General features: G+C 45.8%; 1 protein-coding gene across 1 annotated transcript in view; it reads left to right on the top strand.

Annotated features, from left to right (window-relative positions):
- The first annotated feature begins 11,967 nt into the window (after positions 1 to 11,967).
- The window catches only part of LOC121533161 (voltage-dependent calcium channel gamma-1 subunit), a 31,068-nt gene continuing 21,995 nt past the window's right edge, over positions 11,968 to 21,040 (top strand). The window contains exon 1 of the mRNA XM_041838964.2: positions 11,968 to 12,558. Within this exon, the coding sequence (XP_041694898.2) occupies positions 12,324 to 12,558 (235 nt within the window). The 5' untranslated portion in view covers positions 11,968 to 12,323. The remainder of the gene's footprint in view (positions 12,559 to 21,040) is intronic.

Raw genomic sequence — 21,040 nt, 5'->3', positions numbered from 1 at the left:
CTCTGGGGATTTCAGACGTTACGAAAGAGAGGTTGAACAGGCTAGTAATAGGGGTTGCGACAATTTTGGCTGCTAATTTTAGAAAGAAAGGGTCCAGATTGTCTAGCCCAGATGATTTGTAGGGGTCCAGATTTTGCAGCTCTTTCAGAACATCAGCTGTCTGAATTGGTGTGAAGGAGAAGCGGGGGGGTGCATGGGCAAGTTGCAACGGAGGGTGCAGAGCTGGTGGCTGGGGTAGTGGTAGCCAGGTGGAAAGAATGGCCAGCCATAGCAAAATGCTTGTTGAAATTCTCGATTATTATAGATTTATCGGTGGTGATAGTGTTTCCTAGCCTCAGTGCAGTGGGCAGCTGGGAGGAGGTGCTCTTATTATCCATGGACTTTACAGTGTCCCAAAACTTTTTGGAGTTAGTGCTACAGGATGAAAATTTCTGTTTGAAAAACCTAGCCTTTGCTTTCCTAACTGCTTGTGTATATTGGTTCCTAACTTCCCTGAAAAGTTGCATATAGCAGGGGCTATTCGATGCTAATGCAGTAGGGTATTCGATGCTAACGCCACAGGATGTTTTTGTGCTGGTCAAGGGAAGGGAAGTCAAGTCTGAGGAGAACCAGGGGCTATATCTGTTCTGAGTTTTGAATTTTTTGAATGGGGCATGCTTATTTAAGATTGAGAGGAAAGCACTTTTAAAGAACAACCAGGCATCCTCTACTGACGGAATGAGATCGATATCCATCCAGGATACCTGGGCCATGTCAACTAGGAAGGCCTGCTCGCTAAAGTGTTTTAGGGAGCGTTTGACAGTGATGAGGGGTGGTCGTATGACCGCGGACCCATTACGGATGCAGGCAATAAGTCAGTGATCGCTGAGATCCTGGTTGAAGACAGCGGAAGTGTATTTAGAGGGTAAATTAGTCAGGATTATATCTATGAGGGTGCCCATGTTTACGGATTTAGGGTTGTACCTGGTAGGTTCCTTGATAATTGTGAGATTGAGGGCATCTAGTTTGGATTGTAGGATGGCCGGGGTGTTAAGCATATCCCAGTTTAGGTCACCAAGCAGTACGAACTCTGAGGATAGATGGGGGGCAATCAATTCACATATGGTGTCCAGGTACAGCTGGGGGCTGAGGGGGGTCTATAGCAAGCGGCAACAGTGAGATACTTATTTCTGCAAAGGTGGATTTTTAGAGGTAGGAGATCAAACTGTTTGGGCACAGACCTGGATAGTATGATAGAGCTCTGCAGGCTATCTCTACAGTAGATTGCAACTCCACCCCCTTAGGCAGTTCTATCTAGATGGAAAATGTTGTAGTTGGGGATGGACATTTCTGAATTTTTGGTGGCCTTCCTAAGCCAGGATTCAGACACTGCTAGAACATCAGGGTTGGCGGAGTGTGCTAACGCACTGAATAACTCAAACTTAGGAAGGAGGCTTCTGATGTTAACATGCACCAAGCCAAAGCTTTTACGGTTACAGAAGTCAACAAATGATAGCGCCTGGGGAGTAGGAGTGATACTGGGGGCTGCAGGGCCTGGGTTAACCTCTACATCACCAGAGGAACAGAGGAGGAGTAGAATAAGGATACGGCTAAAGGCTTTAAGAACTGGTCTTCTAGTGCGTTGGGTACAGAGAATAAAAGGTGCAGATTTCTGGGCGTTGTAGAATAGATTCAGGGCATTATGTACAGACAAGGATATGGAAGGATATGAGTACAGTGGAGGTAAACCTAAGCTTTGGGTAACAATGAAAGAGATAGCATCACTGGAGGCACCGATTGAGCCGGTCTCCGCATGTATGGGGGGTGGAACAAAGGAGCTATTTGAGGCAGTTTGAGAGGGACTTGGGGCTCTACAGTGAAATTGTATAATAAGAAGTAACTGGAACAGCAATAGGCAAAGCATATTGACATGGGAGAGAGGCATAAAGCAATCACAGGTGTTATTCGAGAGAGCTCAGACAACAACTGGTAATGGCGATGAAAGTTTGGGCTGAGGCTAAACAGATAAAACAGGACAGGGTACTGTGTAAAGGAACAGTCCAGCAGGCATCAGCTGAGTGATCATAAGGTCCAGTGAACAGCAATGTGAGTCCGAGAGCAGTTCGAATTGGTGCTACAGCACAGGCGATCAGGAAGCACGGCTGTTGAAATGCGTGTGCTAGCGGGCCGGGGCTAGCAGATGGATCTTCGTGGTCGTCGCAACGGGAAGCCTGTTGAAACCACGGACGATTACGTCGGCAGACCAGTCGTGATGGATCGGCGGGGCTCCGTGTCGACACTAGGAGGTCCCGTCCGGTTGACAGAGAGGTAGATAGCCGGGAGACGGGCCTGACTCGAGGCTAGCTCAAGGCTGATTAACCAACCACAACATCCATTCGGTTGCAGCTAGCTAGTTGCGATGATCCGGTGTTAAAGGTCCAGTGATTCAGTGATTCCGGCAGAAAATCCGATATGTTCTGGGTCAATAACGCGCTTTGCAGACTGGCCGATAATAGTCCAGGCTAGAGCTGGCTGGTAGGTAGTGCAGGCCACGGACAATGGTGAAAAACACAGCTAACGGTGGCTAATAGCAAGTAGCTAGTTTGCTGGCTACTCCCGTCCGGTAGATAGAGAGGTAGATAGCCGGGATATGGGCCTGGCTCGGGGCTAGCTCAAGGCTACTGGTGCTTGCTTCGGGGGCAGTGGTGATTAGCCAACAGCAACATCCATTCGGTTGCGGCTAGTTGGTTGCGATCCGGTGTTAAGGTCCAGTGATTCAGTTATTCCGGCAGAAAATGTTCTGGGTGAAAACCGCTAACAGTGGCTAATAGCAAGTAGCTAGTTAGCTGGTTTCAACTGGAGATTCTAGATCAAAGGTAAGTAAATAATAGAATCCGTTCCACATTGAGTGAGGCGGGTTGCAGGAAAGTATATTTACAGTGGGGAGAACAAGTATTTGATACACTGCCGATTTTGCAGGCTTTCCTACTTACAAAGCATGTAGAGGTCTGTAATTTTTATCATAGGTACACTTCAACTGTGAGAGACGGAATCTAAAACAAAAATCCAGAAAATCACATTGTATGATTTTTAAGTAATTAATTTGCATTTTATTGCATGACATAAGTATTTGATCACCTACCAACCAGTAAGAATTCCGGCTCTCACAGACCTGTTAGTTTTTCTTTAAGAAGCCCTCCTGTTCTCCACTCATTACCTGTATTAACTGCACCTGTTTGAACTTGTTACCTGTATAAAAGACACCTGTCCACACACTCAATCAAACAGACTCCAACCTCTCCACAATGGCCAAGACCAGAGAGCTGTGTAAGGACATCAGGGATAAAATTGTAGACCGGCACAAGGTTGGGATGGGCTACAGGACAATAGGCAAGCAGCTTGGTGAGAAGGCAACAACTGTTGGCGCAATTATTAGAAAATGGAAGAAGTTCAAGATGACGGTCAATCACCTTGGTCTGGGGCTCCATGCAAGATCTCACCTCGTGGGGCATCAATGATCATGAGGAAGGTGAGGGATCAGCCCAGAACTACACGGCAGGACCTGGTCAATGACCTGAAGAGAGCTGGGACCACAGTCTCAAAGAAAACCATTAGTAACACACTACGCCGTCATGGATTAAAATCCTGCAGCGCACGCAAGGTCCCCCTGCTCAAGCCAGCGCATGTCCAGGCCCGTCTGAAGTTTGCCAATGACCATCTGGATGATCCAGAGGAGGAATGGGAGAAGGTCATGTGGTCAGATAAGACAAAAATAGAGCTTTTGGAGGAAGAAGAAGGATGAGTACAACCCCAAGAACACCATCCCAATCGTGAAACATGGAGGTGGAAACATAATTATTTGGGGATGCTTTTCTGCAAAGGGGACAGGACGACTGCACCGTATTGAGGGGAGGATGGATGGGGCCATGTATCGCGAGATCTTGGCCAACAACCTCCTTCCCTCAGTAAGAGCATTGAAGATGGGTCGTGGCTGGGTCTTCCAGCATGACAACGACCCGAAACACACAGCCAGGGCAACTAAGGAGTGGCTCCGTAAGAAGCATCTCAAGGTCCTGGAGTGGCCTAGCCAGTCTCCAGACCTGAACCCAATAGAAAATCTTTGGAGGGAGCTGAAAGTCTGTATTGCCCAGCGACAGCCCCGAAACCTGAAGGATCTGGAGAAGGTCTGTATGGAGGAGTGGGCCAAAATCCCTGCTGCAGTGTGTGCAAACCTGGTCAAGACCTACAGGAAACGTATGATCTCTGTAATTGCAAACAAAGGTTTCTGTACCAAATATTAAGTTCTGCTTTTCTGATGTATCAAATACTTATGTTATGCAATAAAATGCGAATGACTTAAAAATCATACAATGTGATTTTCTGGATTTTTGTTTTAGATTCCGTCTCTCACAGTTGAAGTGTACCAATGATAAAAATGTCAGACCTCTACATGCTTTGTAAGTAGGAAAACCTTCAAAATCGGCAGTGTATCAAATACGTGTTCTCCCCACTGTAGTAGAAGGATGAAAAGTGTGATAGGGGAGATATATATATTTATATATATATATATATATACAACAAAAGACAAAAAAAGAAAAAACAGACTATTTACACGGACACACAACAGAGTACACAACCGCACTGTTACGCCATCTTCCCCATTCTCATCGACGGGGCTGTAGTGGAACAGGTTGAGAGCTTCAAGTTCCTTGGTGTCCACATCACCAACTAACTATCATGGTCCAAACACACCAAGACAGTCGTGAAGAGGGCACGACAAAGCCTATTCCCCCTCAGGAGACTGAAAAGATTTGGCATGGGTCCTCAGATCCTCAAAAAATTCTACAGCTGCACCATCGAGAGCATCCTGACTGGTTGCATCACCGCCTGGTATGGCAACTGCTTGGCCTCCGACCGCAAGGCACTACAGAGAGTAGTGCGTACGGCCCAGTACATCACTGGGGCCAAGCTTCCTGCCATCCAGGACCTCTATACCAGGCGGTATCAGAGGAAGGCCCTCAAAATTGTCAAAGACTCCAGCCACCCTAGTCATAGACTGTTCTCTCTGCTACCGCACGGCAAGCGGTACCGGAGTGCCAAGTCTAGGTCCAAAAGACTTCTCAACAGCTTCTACCCCCAAGCCATAAGACTCCTGAACAGCTAATCATGGCTACCCGGACTATTTGCACTGCCCCCCCACCCCATCCTTTTTACGCTGCTGCTACTCTGTTAATTATTTATGCATAGTCACTTTAACTCTACCCACATGTACATATCACTTCAACTACCTCAACTAGCCAGTGCCCCCGCACATTGACTCTGCACCGGTACCCCCCTGTATATATAGCCTCCCTACTGTTATTTTATTTTACTTTTTTTTCTCAACACTTTTTTTGTTGTTGTTTTATTTTTACTTTTTTTGTTAAAAATAAATGCACTGTTGTTAAGGGCTGTAAGTAAGCATTTCACTGTAATGTCTGCACCTGTTGTATTCGGCGCATGTGACCAATAAAATTTGATTTGATTTGATCAGGTAGTCTATTTCAGCCACACCTGTTGCTGACAGGTGTATAAAATTAAGCACACAGTCATGCAATCTCCATAGACAAATATTGACAGTAGAATGGCCCGTACTGAAAAGCTTAGTGACTTTCAACGTGGCACAGTCATAGGATGCCACCTTTCCAACAAGTCGGTATGTCAAATTTCTGCCCTGCTAGAGCTGCCCTGATCAACTGTAAGTTCTGTTATTGTGAAGTGGAAACGTCTAGAAGCAACAACGGCTCAGACGCGGTGGTAGGCCACACAAGCTCACAGAAGGGGACCACCGAATGCTGAAGCGAGTAAAAATCGTTTGTCATCGGTTGCTGTTCGTCGGGAGCTCCATGAAATTGGTTTCCATGGCCGAGCAGCCGCACACAAGCCTAAGATCACCATGTGCAATGCCAAGCGTCGGCTGTAGTGGTGTAAATCTCTGGAGCAGTGGAAACGCGTTCTCTGGAGTGATGAATCACGCTTCACCATCTGGCAGTCCGACGGACGAATCTGGGTTTGGTGGATGCCAGGAGAATGTTACCTGCCCCAATGCATAGTGTCAACTGCAGGAGGAATAATGGTCTGGGGCTGTTTTTCATGGTTCGGGCTAGGCCCCTTAGTTCCAGTGAAGGGAAATCTTAACGCTACAGCATACAATGACATTCTAGACAATTCTGTGCTTCCAACTTTGTGGCAACAGTTTGGGGAAGGCCCTTTCCTGTTTCATCATGACAATGCCCCGTGCACAAAGCGAGGTCCATACAGAAATGGTTTGTCTCGATCGGTGTGGAAGAACTTGACTGGCCTGCACAGAGCCCTGACCTCAACCCCATCGAACACCTTTGGGATGAATTGGAACGCCGACTGCAAGCCAGGCCAAATCGCCCAACATCAGTGACTGACCTCACTAATGCAATGTTCCGGCCTCCCGAGTGGCGTAGTGGTCTAAGGCACTGGACAGAGGAAGATAAGAAAAAAATTTTATGGACAGACTAATCGAAGTTTGAGGTGTTCAGATCACAAAGAATAACATTTGTGAGACGCAGACCAAATGAAAAGATGCTGGAGGAGTGCTTGATGCCATCTGTCAAGCATGGTGGAGGCAATGTGAGGGTCTGGGGGTGCTTTGGTGGTGGTAAAGTGGGAGATTTGTACAGGGTAAAGGGGATCTTGAAGAAGGAAGGCTATCACTCCATTTTGCAACGCCATGCCATACCCTGTGGATGGTGCTTGATTGGAGCCAATTTCCTCCTACAACAGGACAATGACCCAAAGCACAGCTCCAAACTATGTAATAACTATTTAGGGAAGAAGCAGTCAGCTGGTATACTGTCTATAATGGAGTGGCCAGCACAGTCACCGGATCTCAACCCTATTGAGCTGTTGTGGGAGCAGCTTGACCGTATGGTACGTAAGAAGTGCCCATCAAGCCAATCCAACTTGTGGGAGGTGCTTCAGGAAGCATGGGGTGAAATCTCTTCAGATTACCGCAACAAATTGACAACTAGAATGCCAAAGGTCTGCAAGGCTGTAATTGCTGCAAATGAAAGATTCTTTGACGAAAGCAAAGTTTGAAGGACACAATTATTTCAATTAAAAATCATTATTTCTAACCTTGTCAATGACTACATTCCCTATTCATTTTGCTATATTTCCTATTCAAACTAATTTAATGTATGTTTTCATGGAAAACAAGGACATTTCTAAGTGACCCCAAACTTTTGAACGGTAGTGTATATTTCTAATAAATTAAAAGTATACTAAAATTCTAATTCAGTGTAAATGTTGTATGTTTGATGTAGTTGACCAACAACGTCATTGTATTATTAGTATACTAGCATGATCAATTAAATGGTACAGTGGGGAAAAAAAGTATTTAGTCAGCCACCAATTGTGCAAGTTCTCCCACTTAAAAAGATGAGAGGCCTGTCATTTTCATCATAGGTACACGTCAACTATGACAGACAAAATCAGAAAAAAATATCCAGAAAATCACATTGTAGGATTTTAAATGAATTTATTTGCAAATTATGGTGGAAAATAAGTATTTGGTCAATAACAAAAGTTTCTCAAACGCTTTCTGTAAGTCTTCACAAGGTTTTCACACACTGTTGCTGGTATTTTGGCCCATTCCTCCATGCAGATCTCCTCTAGAGCAGTGATGTTTTGGGGCTGTCGCTGGGCAACATGGACTTTCAACTCCCTCCAAAGATTTTCTATGGGGTTGAGATCTGGAGACTGGCTAGGCCACTCCAGGACCTTGAAATGCTTCTTACGAAGCCACTCCTTCGTTGCCCGGGCGGTGTGTTTGGGATCATTGTCATGCTGAAAGACCCAGCCACGTTTCATCTTCAATGCCCTTGCTGATGGAAGGAGGTTTTCACTCAAAATCTCACGATATATGGCCCCATTCATTCTTTCCTTTACATGGATCAGTCGTCCTGGTCCGTTTGCAGAAAAACAGCCCCAAAGCATGATGTTTCCACCCCCATGCTTCACAGTAGGTATGGTGTTCTTTGGATGCAACTCAGCATTCTTTGTCCTCCAAACACGACGAGTTGAGTTTTTACCAAAAAGTTCTATTTTGGTTTCATCTGACCATATGACATTCTCCCAATCCTCTTCTGGATCATCCAAATGCACTCTAGCAAACTTCAGATGGGCCTGGACATTTGAGTCCCTGGCGGCGTAGTGTGTTACTGATGGTAGGCTTTGTTACTTTGGTCCCAGCTCTCTGCAGGTCATTCACTAGGTCCCCCCGTGTGGTTCTGGGATTTTTGCTCACCGTTCTTGTGATCATTTTGACCCCACGGGGTGAGATCTTGCGTGGGGCCCCAGATCGAGGGAGATTATCAGTGGCCTTGTATGTCTTCCATTTCCTAATAATTGCTCCCACATGTGATTTCTTCAAACCAAGCTGCTTACCTATTGCAGATTCAGTCTTCCCAGCCTGGTGCAGGTCTTCAATTTTGTTTCTGGTGTCCTTTGACAGCTCTTTGGTCTTGGCCATAGTGGAGTTTGGAGTGTGACTGTTTGAGGTTGTGGACAGGTGTCTTTTATACTGATAACAAGTTCAAACAGGTGCCATTAATACAGGTAACGAGTGGAGGACAGAGGAGCCTCTTAAAGAAGAAGTTACAGGTCTGTGAGAGCCAGAAATCTTGCTTGTTTGTAGGTGACCAAATACTTATTTTCCACCATAATTTGCAAATAAATTCATAAAAAATCCTACAATGTGATTTTCTGGATTTTCTTTCCTCAATTTGTCTGTCATAGTTGACATGTACCTATGATGAAAATTACAGGCCTCTCTCATCTTTTTAAGTGGGAGAACTTGCAAAATTTGTTGGCTGATTAAATACTTTTTTCCCCCACTGTATTTGAATTAGAATTCCTCTATTTTCTTTACAAATAAAGTGTATTTATAATGTTTCTCAAGTATACTTTTACAAATAGACTTCTACTCATTAACCACATTGGCTATTGTAATTAGCCATGTAAAGGTTAACTTGATTGACCACGCATCCTCTCAGCCAATGTTACAACAGGCTACTTACAAAGCACTTGTTGTGGGAGCAGCACTTTAGATGTAAAATTGTTGATAACTGTGCACCAGTAGCATTTCACACTTTAGTTGTTCACATTACAGTGATAAATTAACAATGAAAAACATTTGCAATGTGTAACGGGTAATTAAAAGTACAACATTATTACATTGGAAAACATCAAAAAATTTGAATAAGCTAAATATGAGGAAAAGCATCCGTACTTGAGTAAAAGTAAAAATTAAAAGTAAATCAAATTCCTTATATTAAGCATATCATAGCATACAGTGGTGTGAAAAAGTGTTTGCCCCCTTCCTGATTTGTTATTTGTTTGCATGTGTGTCACACTTAAATGTTTCAGATCATCAAACAAATTTAAATATTAGTCAAAGATAATAATAAATAATAATAATATGCCATTTAGCAGACGCTTTTATCCAAAGCAAAGATAACAAGCAAACACAAAATGCAGTTTTGAAATGAAGGTTGTTATTATTAAGGGAAAACAAAATCCAAACCTACATGGCCCTGTGTGAAAAAGTGTTTGCCCCCCCTGTTATAACACAACTCAACTGTGGTTTATCACACCTGAGTTCAATTCCTCTAGCCACACCCAGGCCTGATTACTGCCACACCTGTTCTCAATCAAGGAATCACTTAAATAGGACCTGCCTGACAAAGTGAAGTAGACCAAAAGATCCTCAAAAGCTAGACATCATGCCGAGATCCAAAGAAATTCAGGAACAAATGAGAAAGAAAGTAATTGAGATCCATCAGTCTGGAAAATGTTATAAAGCCATTTCTAAAGCTTTGGGACTCCAGTGAACCACAGTGAGAGCCATTATCCACAAATGGCGAAAACATGGAACAGTGGTGAACCTTCCCAGGAGTGGCCGTCCGACCAAAATTACCCCAAGAGCGCAGCGACGACTCATCCAAGAGGTCACAAAAGACCCCACAACAACATCCAAAGAGCTGCAGGCCTCACTTGCCTCAGTTAAGGTCAGTGTTCATGACTCCACCATAAGAAAGAGACTGGGCAAAAATGGCCTGCATGGCAGAGTTCCAAGACGAAAACCACTGCTGAGCAAAAGTAATATTAAGGCTTGTCTCATTTTTGCCAGAAAACATCTTGATGATCCCCAATACCTTTGGGAAAATACTCTGTGGACTGACGAGACAAAAGTTGAACTTTTTGGAAGGTGTGTGTCCCATTACATCTGGCGTAATAGTAACACCGCATTTCAGAAAAAGAACATCATACCAACAGTAAAATATGGTGGTGGTAGTGTGAAGGTCTGGGCCTGTTTTGCTGCTTCAGGACCTGGAAGACTTGCTGTGATAAATGGAACCATGAATTCTGCTGTCTACCAAAAAATCCTGAAGGAGAATGTCCGGCCATCTGTTCGTGACCTCAAGCTGAAGCGAACTTGGGTTCTGCAGCAGGACAATGATCCAAAACATACCAGCAAGTCCACCTCTGAATGGCTGAAGAAAAACAAAATGAAGACTTTGGAGTGGCCTAGTCAAAGTCCTGACCTGAATCCTATTGAGATGCTGTGGCATGACCTTAAAAAGGCAGTTCATGCTCAAAAACCCTCCAATGTGGCTGAATTACAACAATTCTGCAAAGATGAGTGGGCCTAAATTCATCCACAGCACTGTAAAAGACTCATTGCAAGTTATCGCAAATGCTTGATTGCAGTTGTTGCTGCTAAGGGTGGCCCAACCAGTTATTAGGTTGTAGGGGGCAATCACTTTTTCACACAGGGCCATGTGGGTTTGGATTTTTAGCAGAAGCTCATATCCAAAGCGACTTACAGTTAGTGAGTGCATACATTTTCCATACTGCCTAATAACGGGCTTGTTTGACAAGGGAAATTCGTGGTGTTTCTTGGTCACATTTATCTTGTGTTATGTGTTAAATGATGCAATTGCACAAATTTTCACTTACTATGTCGGGGTGTTTTTAGTGGAAAATGTTGGCCCATCTCCAGTCACTTTTACTCAGGCCCAGACACACGGCAATTTCTGCCTATGCCTCTGACGGACAGACAGGGGCACACACTCCAACATAATTTACAAACGCAGTATTTGTGTTTAGTGAGTCCGCCAGATCAGAGGCAGTAGCGATGACAACGCGTTATATTGATAGGTACGTGAATTGGACCATATTGCTGTCCTACCTGAGCATTTGAAATGAAACAAGTACTTTTTGTTTCAGGGAAAATGAATGGGAGTAAAAAGTACAGATACCCCAAAAAACTGCTTCAGTAAATCTTTGAAGTATTATATTTTTGGGGGACGTTGGTGAAGCTCACTACCATGTATTATCAATCTGAAATGTGCCTGAGTTTGGCATAGAGTCAGTAATGGCAGTAAAGGTAATACCTCTGAGTCTGGTTCCTTGAGGGGAATGTCAAAGCCACTCTCAGGCCTGTAGTGAGACAGCTGCTGTTTACAAACACATTTAGTCTTTATAAATAGTTTACAGATACATAGAAACTCAGACCAAGCAGTTTGAGGATAGTAACAACACAAATCCTTTTAAAACAGCATCCACTAATTGCCATAGCATGAACATGAGCGGTCAGTACTTCAATGCAGTTGTAAATGAACTGGTAAAAATGACTAGACTTACTCTATGACAGCACATGTATAGTTCACTGAGATGTTTGCCAAATAAAGTGTGTTGAATATATTGCGGTAAGTACCAGGAGATACAAATCATTTACGTGACTAAGTCCCCTATCATGGCACTTTACACATTCCCACCCACTCGGATGTAACCCGATAAAGACAGCCTGACATCTTGAATCACTGCACACATTTATAGCAGCAGACACCCCCCCCCCCCCCATACCCCACCATGGCAGTCGGTCATCAACTTTCCTGATCCACCTTAACAGCTGTAGTCTGAGGCACACAGGCCCCCCTCAGTCAACACATAGTCAGAGAAAGGAGAGGGCCGTGAAAACTAGGGCACAGCAAAACTGACCCCTTTCCCTCAAACCAGAGGCACAGATCCAACAGAGAGAGACAGAGAGTGAGAGGGTATAGGCTGGGGAAGAGAGACATTTGTGGAAGGCTGTGTGGCTGTTAAGGAGTGAAGCCCGCGAAAATCCACCATCGACATCCCCACAAGTCCGAAGTCCCCACAAGTTTGACGTCCCTTCAAGTCTGAGCCAAGTGAGGACCTCGGTGCTACCCATTTCTTCTTCTTTGGACATCTTCTTGTCAGTGTTTCCACGTATAAACTGCACCATGCACAAGCGTACGAAGGTGAAGATCACGTTCTTTGTGATCCTGGTGGGCATGGCGTCCATGTTTACGGCGGTGGTGACGGACCATTGGGCCGTGCTCAGCCCGCAGGTGGAGCAAGTGAACGCGACGTGTGAGGCGGCCCACTTTGGCCTCTGGAGGCTGTGTAAGAAGGTAATCTACATCAGTGAGGCGGACTACAATGGAAAGGGTTGTGGCCCCATCAGCCTACCTGGAGGTAAGACAAGATACAGGGAGATGGCTTATAGCTTGGACCTGAAAATCTGCACTGTCTGTGCCTGTCCTAACCCTGAACCTTTCTATCCTATGTCTGAAGCTACCTAATGTTACCTAATGTAACACAGACCAATGTGGCACTTTAAAACATTGTATGTGTCTATAACTATTGTTAAAACAGATATACACTAACTGCTGATCAAGAAATGTGATTTGATTTACATATAAAAGGTCATTTCTGATTTAACCGACTTCTGCAGCGTTTTCTTTCAATGTGATCTCCACGACTGTGGTAACTTTGCCTTTAAATGGTGCATAGCCAAAAAGGGCCGATCGGATTGAATGACAACTAATGCTTTGATCCCGCTACACTAACTTGTGATGACTCTAACTTGTGAGTCAATATCACATTGAGTGAGAAAGAAACGCATAGACAGGAAGGGGACTAATTGAGTGAAAAGCAATACACAACACATTGTAGCTTTAGTAATGGTCTGATACAAAGCAGAATGAAGGAAACACACTTTCTGATAATTTATGCTATGTTCAGCCTTGCGTTTCTTGAAGTCTTTCTGACTGCTCCGCCATTTTAAAAGCTTCAATCAGCAAAGGTCCCTTGCCTGAACACACACACCCTTAGGACAATCTTGGCTGGATTCAAGTGAAGCAAACGTGCCCACCTCATACAGTAGATAGCTCTGCTATGGGCTTCTGGGAATTCCATATGTCGACTGGTGCAGGCACTTTCATGAACAGATGCAAATGCCTGGTTGGGACTCATTTTGTAAACATTCTTGGCTGACCCCTCCTAGCTATAAAGAATCAAGGGATTTACGATGTTAAGCTTGGGGCATTCCCGAACCAACAGCACAGTCAGATAGTGGTAGTGTGTTTAATGTAAGGGTCACTGTTGGCCAGGCTACTTAGAGATACCCAAACTTGCAATGTCTTATTAGATACATGGTGTTATGTACCATCAGACGTAGGCCTATCATGGATACATTTGGTGGTCAATGTGGGTGAGATACTCTTGGTATCTCTCCAAGTAGGGCTGGCTTTGACATTTTTGAATGATAACTCATTGGCGGAACTACAGACAACTCGCACTCCTTAACTCTGATCACAAATGAAAAAACCTAAACTTATTTTCAAATAGTCTTTATGGGAAAAACTCAATGAATATACATTTACATTTACGTCATTTAGCAGACGCTCTTATCCAGAGCGACTTACAAATTGGTGCATTCACCTTATAGCCAGTGGGATAACCACTTTACAATGTTTTTTTTGTTTGGGGGTTGGGGTTAAGGGAGGGGTAGAAGGATTACTTTATCCTATCCCAGGTATTCCTTAAAGAGGTGGGGTTTCAAATGTCTCCGGAAGGTGGTGAGTGACTCCGCTGTCCTGGCGTCGTGAGGGAGCTTGTTCCACCATTGGGGTGCCAGAGCAGCGAACAGTTTTGACTGGGCTGAGCGGGAACTATGCTTCCGCAGAGGAAGGGGAGCCAGCAGGCCAGAGGTGGATGAACGCAATGCCCTCGTTTGGGTGTAGGGACTGATCAGAGCCTGAAGGTACGGAGGTGCCGTTCCCCTCACAGCTCCATAGGCAAGCACCATGGTCTTGTAACAGATGCGAGCTTCAACTGGAAGCCAGGGGGGTGACGTGAGAGAACTTGGGAAGGTTGAACACCAGACGGGCTGCGGCATTCTGGATGAGTTGTAGGGGTTTAATGGCACAGGCAGGGAGCCCAGCCAACAGCGAGTTGCAGTAATCCAGACGGGAGATGACAAGTGCCTGGATTAGGACCTGTGCCGCTTCCTGTGTAAGGCAGGGTCGTACTCTCCGAATGTTGTAGAGCATGAACCTACAGGATCGGGTCACCGCCTTGATGTTAGCGGAGAACGACAGGGTGTTGTCCAGGGTCACGCCAAGGCTCTTCGCACTCTGGGAGGAGGACACAACGGAGTTGTCAACCGTGATGGCGAGATCATGGAACAGGCAGTCCTTCCCCGGGAGGAAGAGCAGCTCCGTCTTGCCAAGGTTCAGCTTGAGGTGGAGATCCGTCATCCATACTGATATGTCTGCCAGACATGCAGAGATGCGATTCGCCACCTGGTTATCAGAAGGGGGAAAGGAGAAGATTAGTTGTGTGTCGTCAGCGTAGCAATGATAGGAGAGGCCATGTGAGGATATGACAGAGCCAAGTGACTTGGTGTATAGCGAGAATAGGAGAGGGCCTAGAACTGAGCCCTGGGGGACACCAGTGGTGAGAGCACGTGGTGCGGAGACAGCTTCTCGCCACGCCACTTGGTAGGAGCGACCGGTCAGGTAGGACGCAATCCAAGAGTGAGCCGCACCGGAGATGCCCAGCTCGGAGAGGGTGGAGAGGAGGATCTGATGGTTCACAGTATCAAAGGCAGCAGACAGGTCTAGAAGGACAAGAGCAGAGGAGAGAGAGTTAGCTTTAGCAGTGCGGAGAGCCTCCGTGACACAGAGAAGAGCAGTCTCAGTTGAATGACCAGTCTTGAAACCTGACTGGTTTGGATCAAGAAGGTCATTCTGAGAGAGATAGCAAGAGAGTTGGCTAAAGATGGCACGCTCAATAGTTTTGGAGAGAAAAGAAAGAAGGGATACTGGTCTGTAGTTGTTGACATCAGAGGGATCGAGTGTTGGTTTTTTTGAGAAGGGGTGCAACTCTCGCTCTCTTGAAGACGGAAGGGACATAGCCAGCGGTCAAGGATGAGTTGATCAGCGAGGTGAGGTAGGGGAGAAGGTCACCGGAGATGGTCTGGAGAAGAGAGGAGGGGATAGGTTCAAGCGGGCAGGTTGTTGGGCGGCCTGCAGTCACAAGTCGCAAGATTTTATCTGGAGAGAGAGGGGAGAAAGAAGTCAAAGCATAGGGTAGGGCAGTGTGAGCAGGACCAGCAGTGTCATTTGACTTAACAAACGAGGATCGGATGTCGTCAACCTTCTTTTCAAAGTGGTTGACGAAGTCATCCACAGAGAGGGAGGAGGGAGGAGGGGGAAGGGGGGGGGATTCAGCAGGGAGGAGAATGTGGCAAAGAGCTTCCTAGGGTTAGAGGCAGATGCTTGGAATTCAGCGTGGTAGAAAGTGGCCTTAGCAGCAGAAACAGATGAAGAAAATGTAGAGAGGAGGGAGTGAAAAGATGCCAGGTCCGCAGGGAGTCTAGTTTTCTTCCATTTCCGCTCAGCTGCCCGGAGCTCTGTTCTGTGAGCTCGCAATGAGTTATCAAGCCACGGCGCTGGAGGGGAGGACCGAGCCGGCCGGGAGGATAGGGGACATAGAGAGTCAAAGGATGCAGAAAGGGAGGAGAGGAGGGTTGAGGAGGCAGAATCAGGAGATTGGAGGGAGAAGGATTGAGCAGAGGGAAGAGATGATAGGATGGAAGAGGAGAGAGAGAGCGAAGGTTGCGACGGCGCATTACCATCTGTGTAGGGGCAGAGTGAGTAGTGTTGGAGGAGAGCGAGAGAGAAAAGGATACAAAGTAGTGGTCGGAGACATGGAGGGGAGTTGCAGTGAGATTAGTAGAAGAACAGCATCTAGTAAAGATGAGGTCAAGCGTATTGCCTGCCTTGTGAGTAGGGGGGGACGGTGAGAGGGTGAGGTCAAAAGAGGAGAGGAGTGGAAAGAAGGAGGCAGAGAGAAATGAGTCAAATGTAGACGTAGGGAGGTTGAAATCCCCCAGAACTGTGAGGGGTGAGCCATCCTCAGGAAAGGAACTTATCAAGGCGTCAAGCTCATTGATGAACTCTCCAAGGGAACCTGGAGGGCGATAGATGACAAGGATATTAAGCTTAAATGGGCTAGTGACTGTGACAGCATGGAATTCAAATGAGGAGATAGACAGATGGGTTAGGGGAAAAATTGAGAATGTCCACTTGGGAGAGATGAGGATTCCTGTGCCACCACCCCGCTGACCAGATGCTCTCGGGGTATGCGAGAACACATGGTCAGACGAGGAGAGAGCAGTAGGAGTAGCAGTGTTTTCAGTGGTAATCCATGTTTCCGTCAGCGCCAAGAAGTCGAGGGACTGGAGGGTAGCATAGGCTGGGATGAAGTCTGCCTTGTTGGCAGCAGAACGGCAGTTCCAGAGGCTGCCTGAGACCTGGAACTCCAGGTGGGTGGTGCGTGCAGGGACCACCAGGTTAGAGAGGCAGCAGCCACGCGGTGTGAGGCGTTTGTGTAGCCTGTGCGGAGAGGAGAGAACAGGGATAGGCAGAGGCATAGTTGACAGGCTGCAGCAAATGGCTACAATAATGCAGAGGAGATCGGAATGAAATGAACTAAACATCTGGGAAAGGAGAGAGCGGGGCCTCCCTCAGCACAACTCCCAAATATAACTCTCCCAACTTCCACCTCAGAAACTATAATTGTTGTAAACTACAGCGGTTCAATGTTTCTAGGAATAGACTAACTCAGTTTATTCAGCTAGCTAACTAGGTGCAGTATTATTCCGTGAAAATCGTCCGGGCATCAAGTCATATGACGCCACAGCCAGCTAGCATGCCGGACTCCAGCAACACGGTTTAGCGCCAATACTCTGCCACAACAAACCACCAGTGTATCAACACGCAAGCAGATCGTTCGTGTCCGTGTCTAACGTTGTGGGTTAGTCCCGACAGCTTGAGCGAGTCCGTCGTCAACTTATTCAGCCAGTTAGTTAGCTAGAATAGTTAGCAAACTAGCTGGCCATTGCTTTCAGACAAAGAAGAACCCCTCCTTTCACGGCACGAACACACAGAGAGAGCCAAACTAACGTTAACTAGTCACCCATGTCCCAAATTCCTTGAACGACTCGGGCTATCAATTTGTAAAAAACAAAACAAATGTAGGTTATGACTTACCCCTAGCAGCTACTGTTAGCTAGCCAAGTGCAAAGCTAGCCACTGAATTGACTCAGCCAGTTCGCGTCTGTTCACACGGTCGTTCCAGCTATTTGTACTAGTAGCTATCCAGGTAGCAACAAGCTAGCTAATATTTCAAGCACAGTAGCCACTTGCCACCTAACGTTAACGGTTCAGACAATGAGGTTAGGAAACAGCTGAATGGTAGGCAATTATTGTATGTAATCATTGTAGGCAGCCAGCTGGCGTAATTACAGGCACTCTCAGGCGTGAAATAACTATACCGTTGCTAATAGCTACTCGCCAGCTAGTCCCGGTGGTGGGTTAGCTAGCTAGCTTCGTGCTACGCTGGGCACAGCCGAATACAATACTAACCTACAATAATATCATGTTGCTAAAACTCCTAGTGGCATTGCGTGTGAGAAGCAATGCAGTGGATTGGTGCCAAGATTAATATAACCTTTTGTAGGATGTGCAATGCCAGATGCCAGGGTTTCATTTGGTATCTATATCTCTATTTGGGAATGAATAGCAATATTTATTATAGCCCCACATCTTAATGAGAGAAATACCAACCACTAGGACAGTTCATGCCACTCTGTCGTCTTTAGGATGATGGCACTGTCGAAGTGACCCTCCATGTGTTTTGCCATCTGAGTTGGATTTTATATATATATATATATATATTTTAGCTGGTAGTCTACAAAGATCGAATTCTGTGAGCCGAAATGGGGATCTTTGTATATATGTACATAAATGTTGCTTCCCACCTGTTGATCACCTTATTTGCCTTCCCAAATAATCATAACAGATGGTTAGAAAATAAGAATGACTGTAAAACAGGATATTGATATAATTGATTTCATATGAATACTTTCCAGAACAGCAAACATATAATCTAGGTTAGGGATGTGGCGAAATGATCAGCCGAAGCCAATATTGTCACACCCTGACTCAGAGGACGCTTATATGTTGAGTCAGGGTGTGTAAATTCTATGTTGTGTTGTTATAGGTTCTAGTATGGGTATTTCTATGTTGGCCGGTGTGGTTCCCAATCAGAGGCAGCTGTCGCTCGTTGTCTCTGATTGGGGACCATACTTAGGCAGCCTATTGGCACTAGTGGGTTGTGGGATCTTGTTCCGTGTTAGGTATGTTGTTTGTGTACCTTGGACTTCACGTTTCGTTTGTTGTTTTGTTGTTGTGTATTCGGTTCAAATAAACATGTATGCATATCACGCTGCGCCTTGGTCTGACCCGTCTATGAACGAACGTGACAAATATAGCAACTATTACAGGAACAAAGATATTGGTGGGATTTTCTGTTGTGCACAGCACTATGCAGCCGGCCAATGGAGGATAAATATAGGTTGTGTAAATACCCAGCTGTCCTGGGGTAAGAGCCGTGAGGGAGTCAAGTGTGTGCACACCTTCAGAGCCCAACTGAGTGACAAGGCCACCTGCACAAGCCAGGCATAGCCCATCAACCCCTAACCCCCGCCCTGGCGCTGCCCCGCTACCCACCGTCCAAAATCATTTCTCATCCCCTGGGGGTGGGCTACAAGGGTCCTGGGGTGGACTAGTGAAAGCCCTGGCATGTAGGCAACCAGAACTTCAACCACATACCAGTGATGGGAGGGGCACTCCGGCTGTGGAAGTGCCAATGATGACTTGCTCCCAATGTTGCATGTTGGTCTTTCTGGTTTGCTTTTCTGTATAGAACGATCTCGATGGGTAGACTATTTAATGGTTATTTATATTTCCTTATTTCGATTTTAGACGTGAGCTTAAATGTGTGTATTTAACGTGTGTCTCGTATTCATCCTAGCTGGCACCATCGGATACAAGCTAGAGTCGTCTGGGGGGATTTTTCAGGGTGGGTTATTTTCACCTACATTTCGACACATGCTGCTAGCTATAGCCTATGCATCAGGCAAAGAGAATGAATACATGGGGCTCAGAGAAATGCCTGACTTAGCACCTTATGTTGATGAAATGGTTGTTAATAGACAGGCAGACAAACTCACTGTGAAGCACCTCAGTACAACACGAGAGTGAAGGCTTATTTTGATCTCCTCACTTTCTTAAAGACAGATTAAGGATTGTTTAGTAGTGCGTAGTGTTTCTGTTTTGAGCAGGTCAGCTGATTGAGACGCTGTTGACTTGCCAGTTGAGTTCCATTGGGTGCTATTACTTATCGTCTCCTTGAGATGTTGACGTCGACGAAGTGGCTCCTAGTTAGCGTGCAGTTTGGACTCCTCCACTCCCACTGAAATATATATACCCTGTTCGTGTGGAGAGGCCTTGGGTGTCACTGGGGTGTTACACAGTGGGACCACCCTGGCATTACTGTTACAGGAGTGGGTCACAGTTCCGGAGCGACCCACTAGGTGTCATCCTCCGACAACCTTAGGCACCTCCTCACTCACAGTCGGGACTAATTATCTGCCTATTGGTGTCACCTGTGGCTATCTGATTCACCTGTGTATTTATGCCCTCACTTCCCTGTGTTCCCCTGCTCATTTTCTCTGCTAGTTCCTTGATGTCAAGCAGTATGTATCAGTGTCGGATCACGTGACGGAGTTACAGGTACTCGAGAAGTGTTCTCCCTGTGTCACTGTTTTTCCAGTCACGAGTTAGTATTTCGTATTGTTTGTTGTCAGCCTGTTTTTTTTTAGACCTCATTTGTTTTCGTGTATAGTCCGTTGTTTTGTATCCTGGCTTTTGGACCACCAGTAAAGATCCTTGTTTCACCATCCTTGCCTACTGCCTACTGTCTATCCTGCACCGCACCTGGGTCACACCTCACACCAACCCTTACACATTACTAATCTACTCATTGATAGACAGAGCATTGTCTTGACATGTGCGAGTGATAAGGTTCCAGGGTGGAATTAATACAACACAAAGGGAGCCATGGCATCTAGTCGTGTGGGGCTATATTCATGGATATGGATAGACACGAGGGGGAGCCTTACAAGCCCTTATAGAGACCTGGGTTTGAATTCCAAGCACATATACTGTAAGCTAGTTTCTGGAAGGCCTGAGTCTCTTCTACCCATCATTAGAGAGACTTTATGAGTGTCCTCCAATGCCACTAGAGAGCACAAAGGCACAGACCGTGTGTGTGTGTGTGTGTGAGTGAACGTGCATGTGTGCTTGCCTGCCTCTGTTCATAGTGTTTGTGTATTTGTGCCAACCTGACTGACTGCCTTCATATTGTGTGTGTGTGTGTGTCTCTAAAGGTGAGGATGGGAGTGCGTAATGAGGACATCAAAAGCTAATGAGGCGAGCGATGCCTCTGCATATTTTGGCATAATCCCTGGATTTAGTGTTTCAATTAACAAACACAGAAGGACAATGACACAGCCCCAATGCCTGTCCAAGTGTCTCACTTTAGATAATGCAGCGTGGGCTATCTCTCCTCTCAGCGCAAAGAAAGGGCACTTGGTCATCAGCATGATGACAAGAATTACTTCTGGTCCATTATAGTTATTAACACAGGAGTTTGTGGTGCGGAGAGATACTACCGAAGCTAGAGCTAAGGCTTTTGTTTAAGGGGTGAAGGACTCAAAATGGCTGGGTTGAGCTGAGGTGACTCAGCAATTGACCTTTTAAGG

Source organism: Coregonus clupeaformis, chromosome 30, assembly GCF_020615455.1.
Source record: "Coregonus clupeaformis isolate EN_2021a chromosome 30, ASM2061545v1, whole genome shotgun sequence".
In the NCBI taxonomy this organism is placed as follows: domain Eukaryota; kingdom Metazoa; phylum Chordata; class Actinopteri; order Salmoniformes; family Salmonidae; genus Coregonus; species Coregonus clupeaformis.
This window is presented reverse-complemented; position numbering and strand designations above follow the sequence as displayed.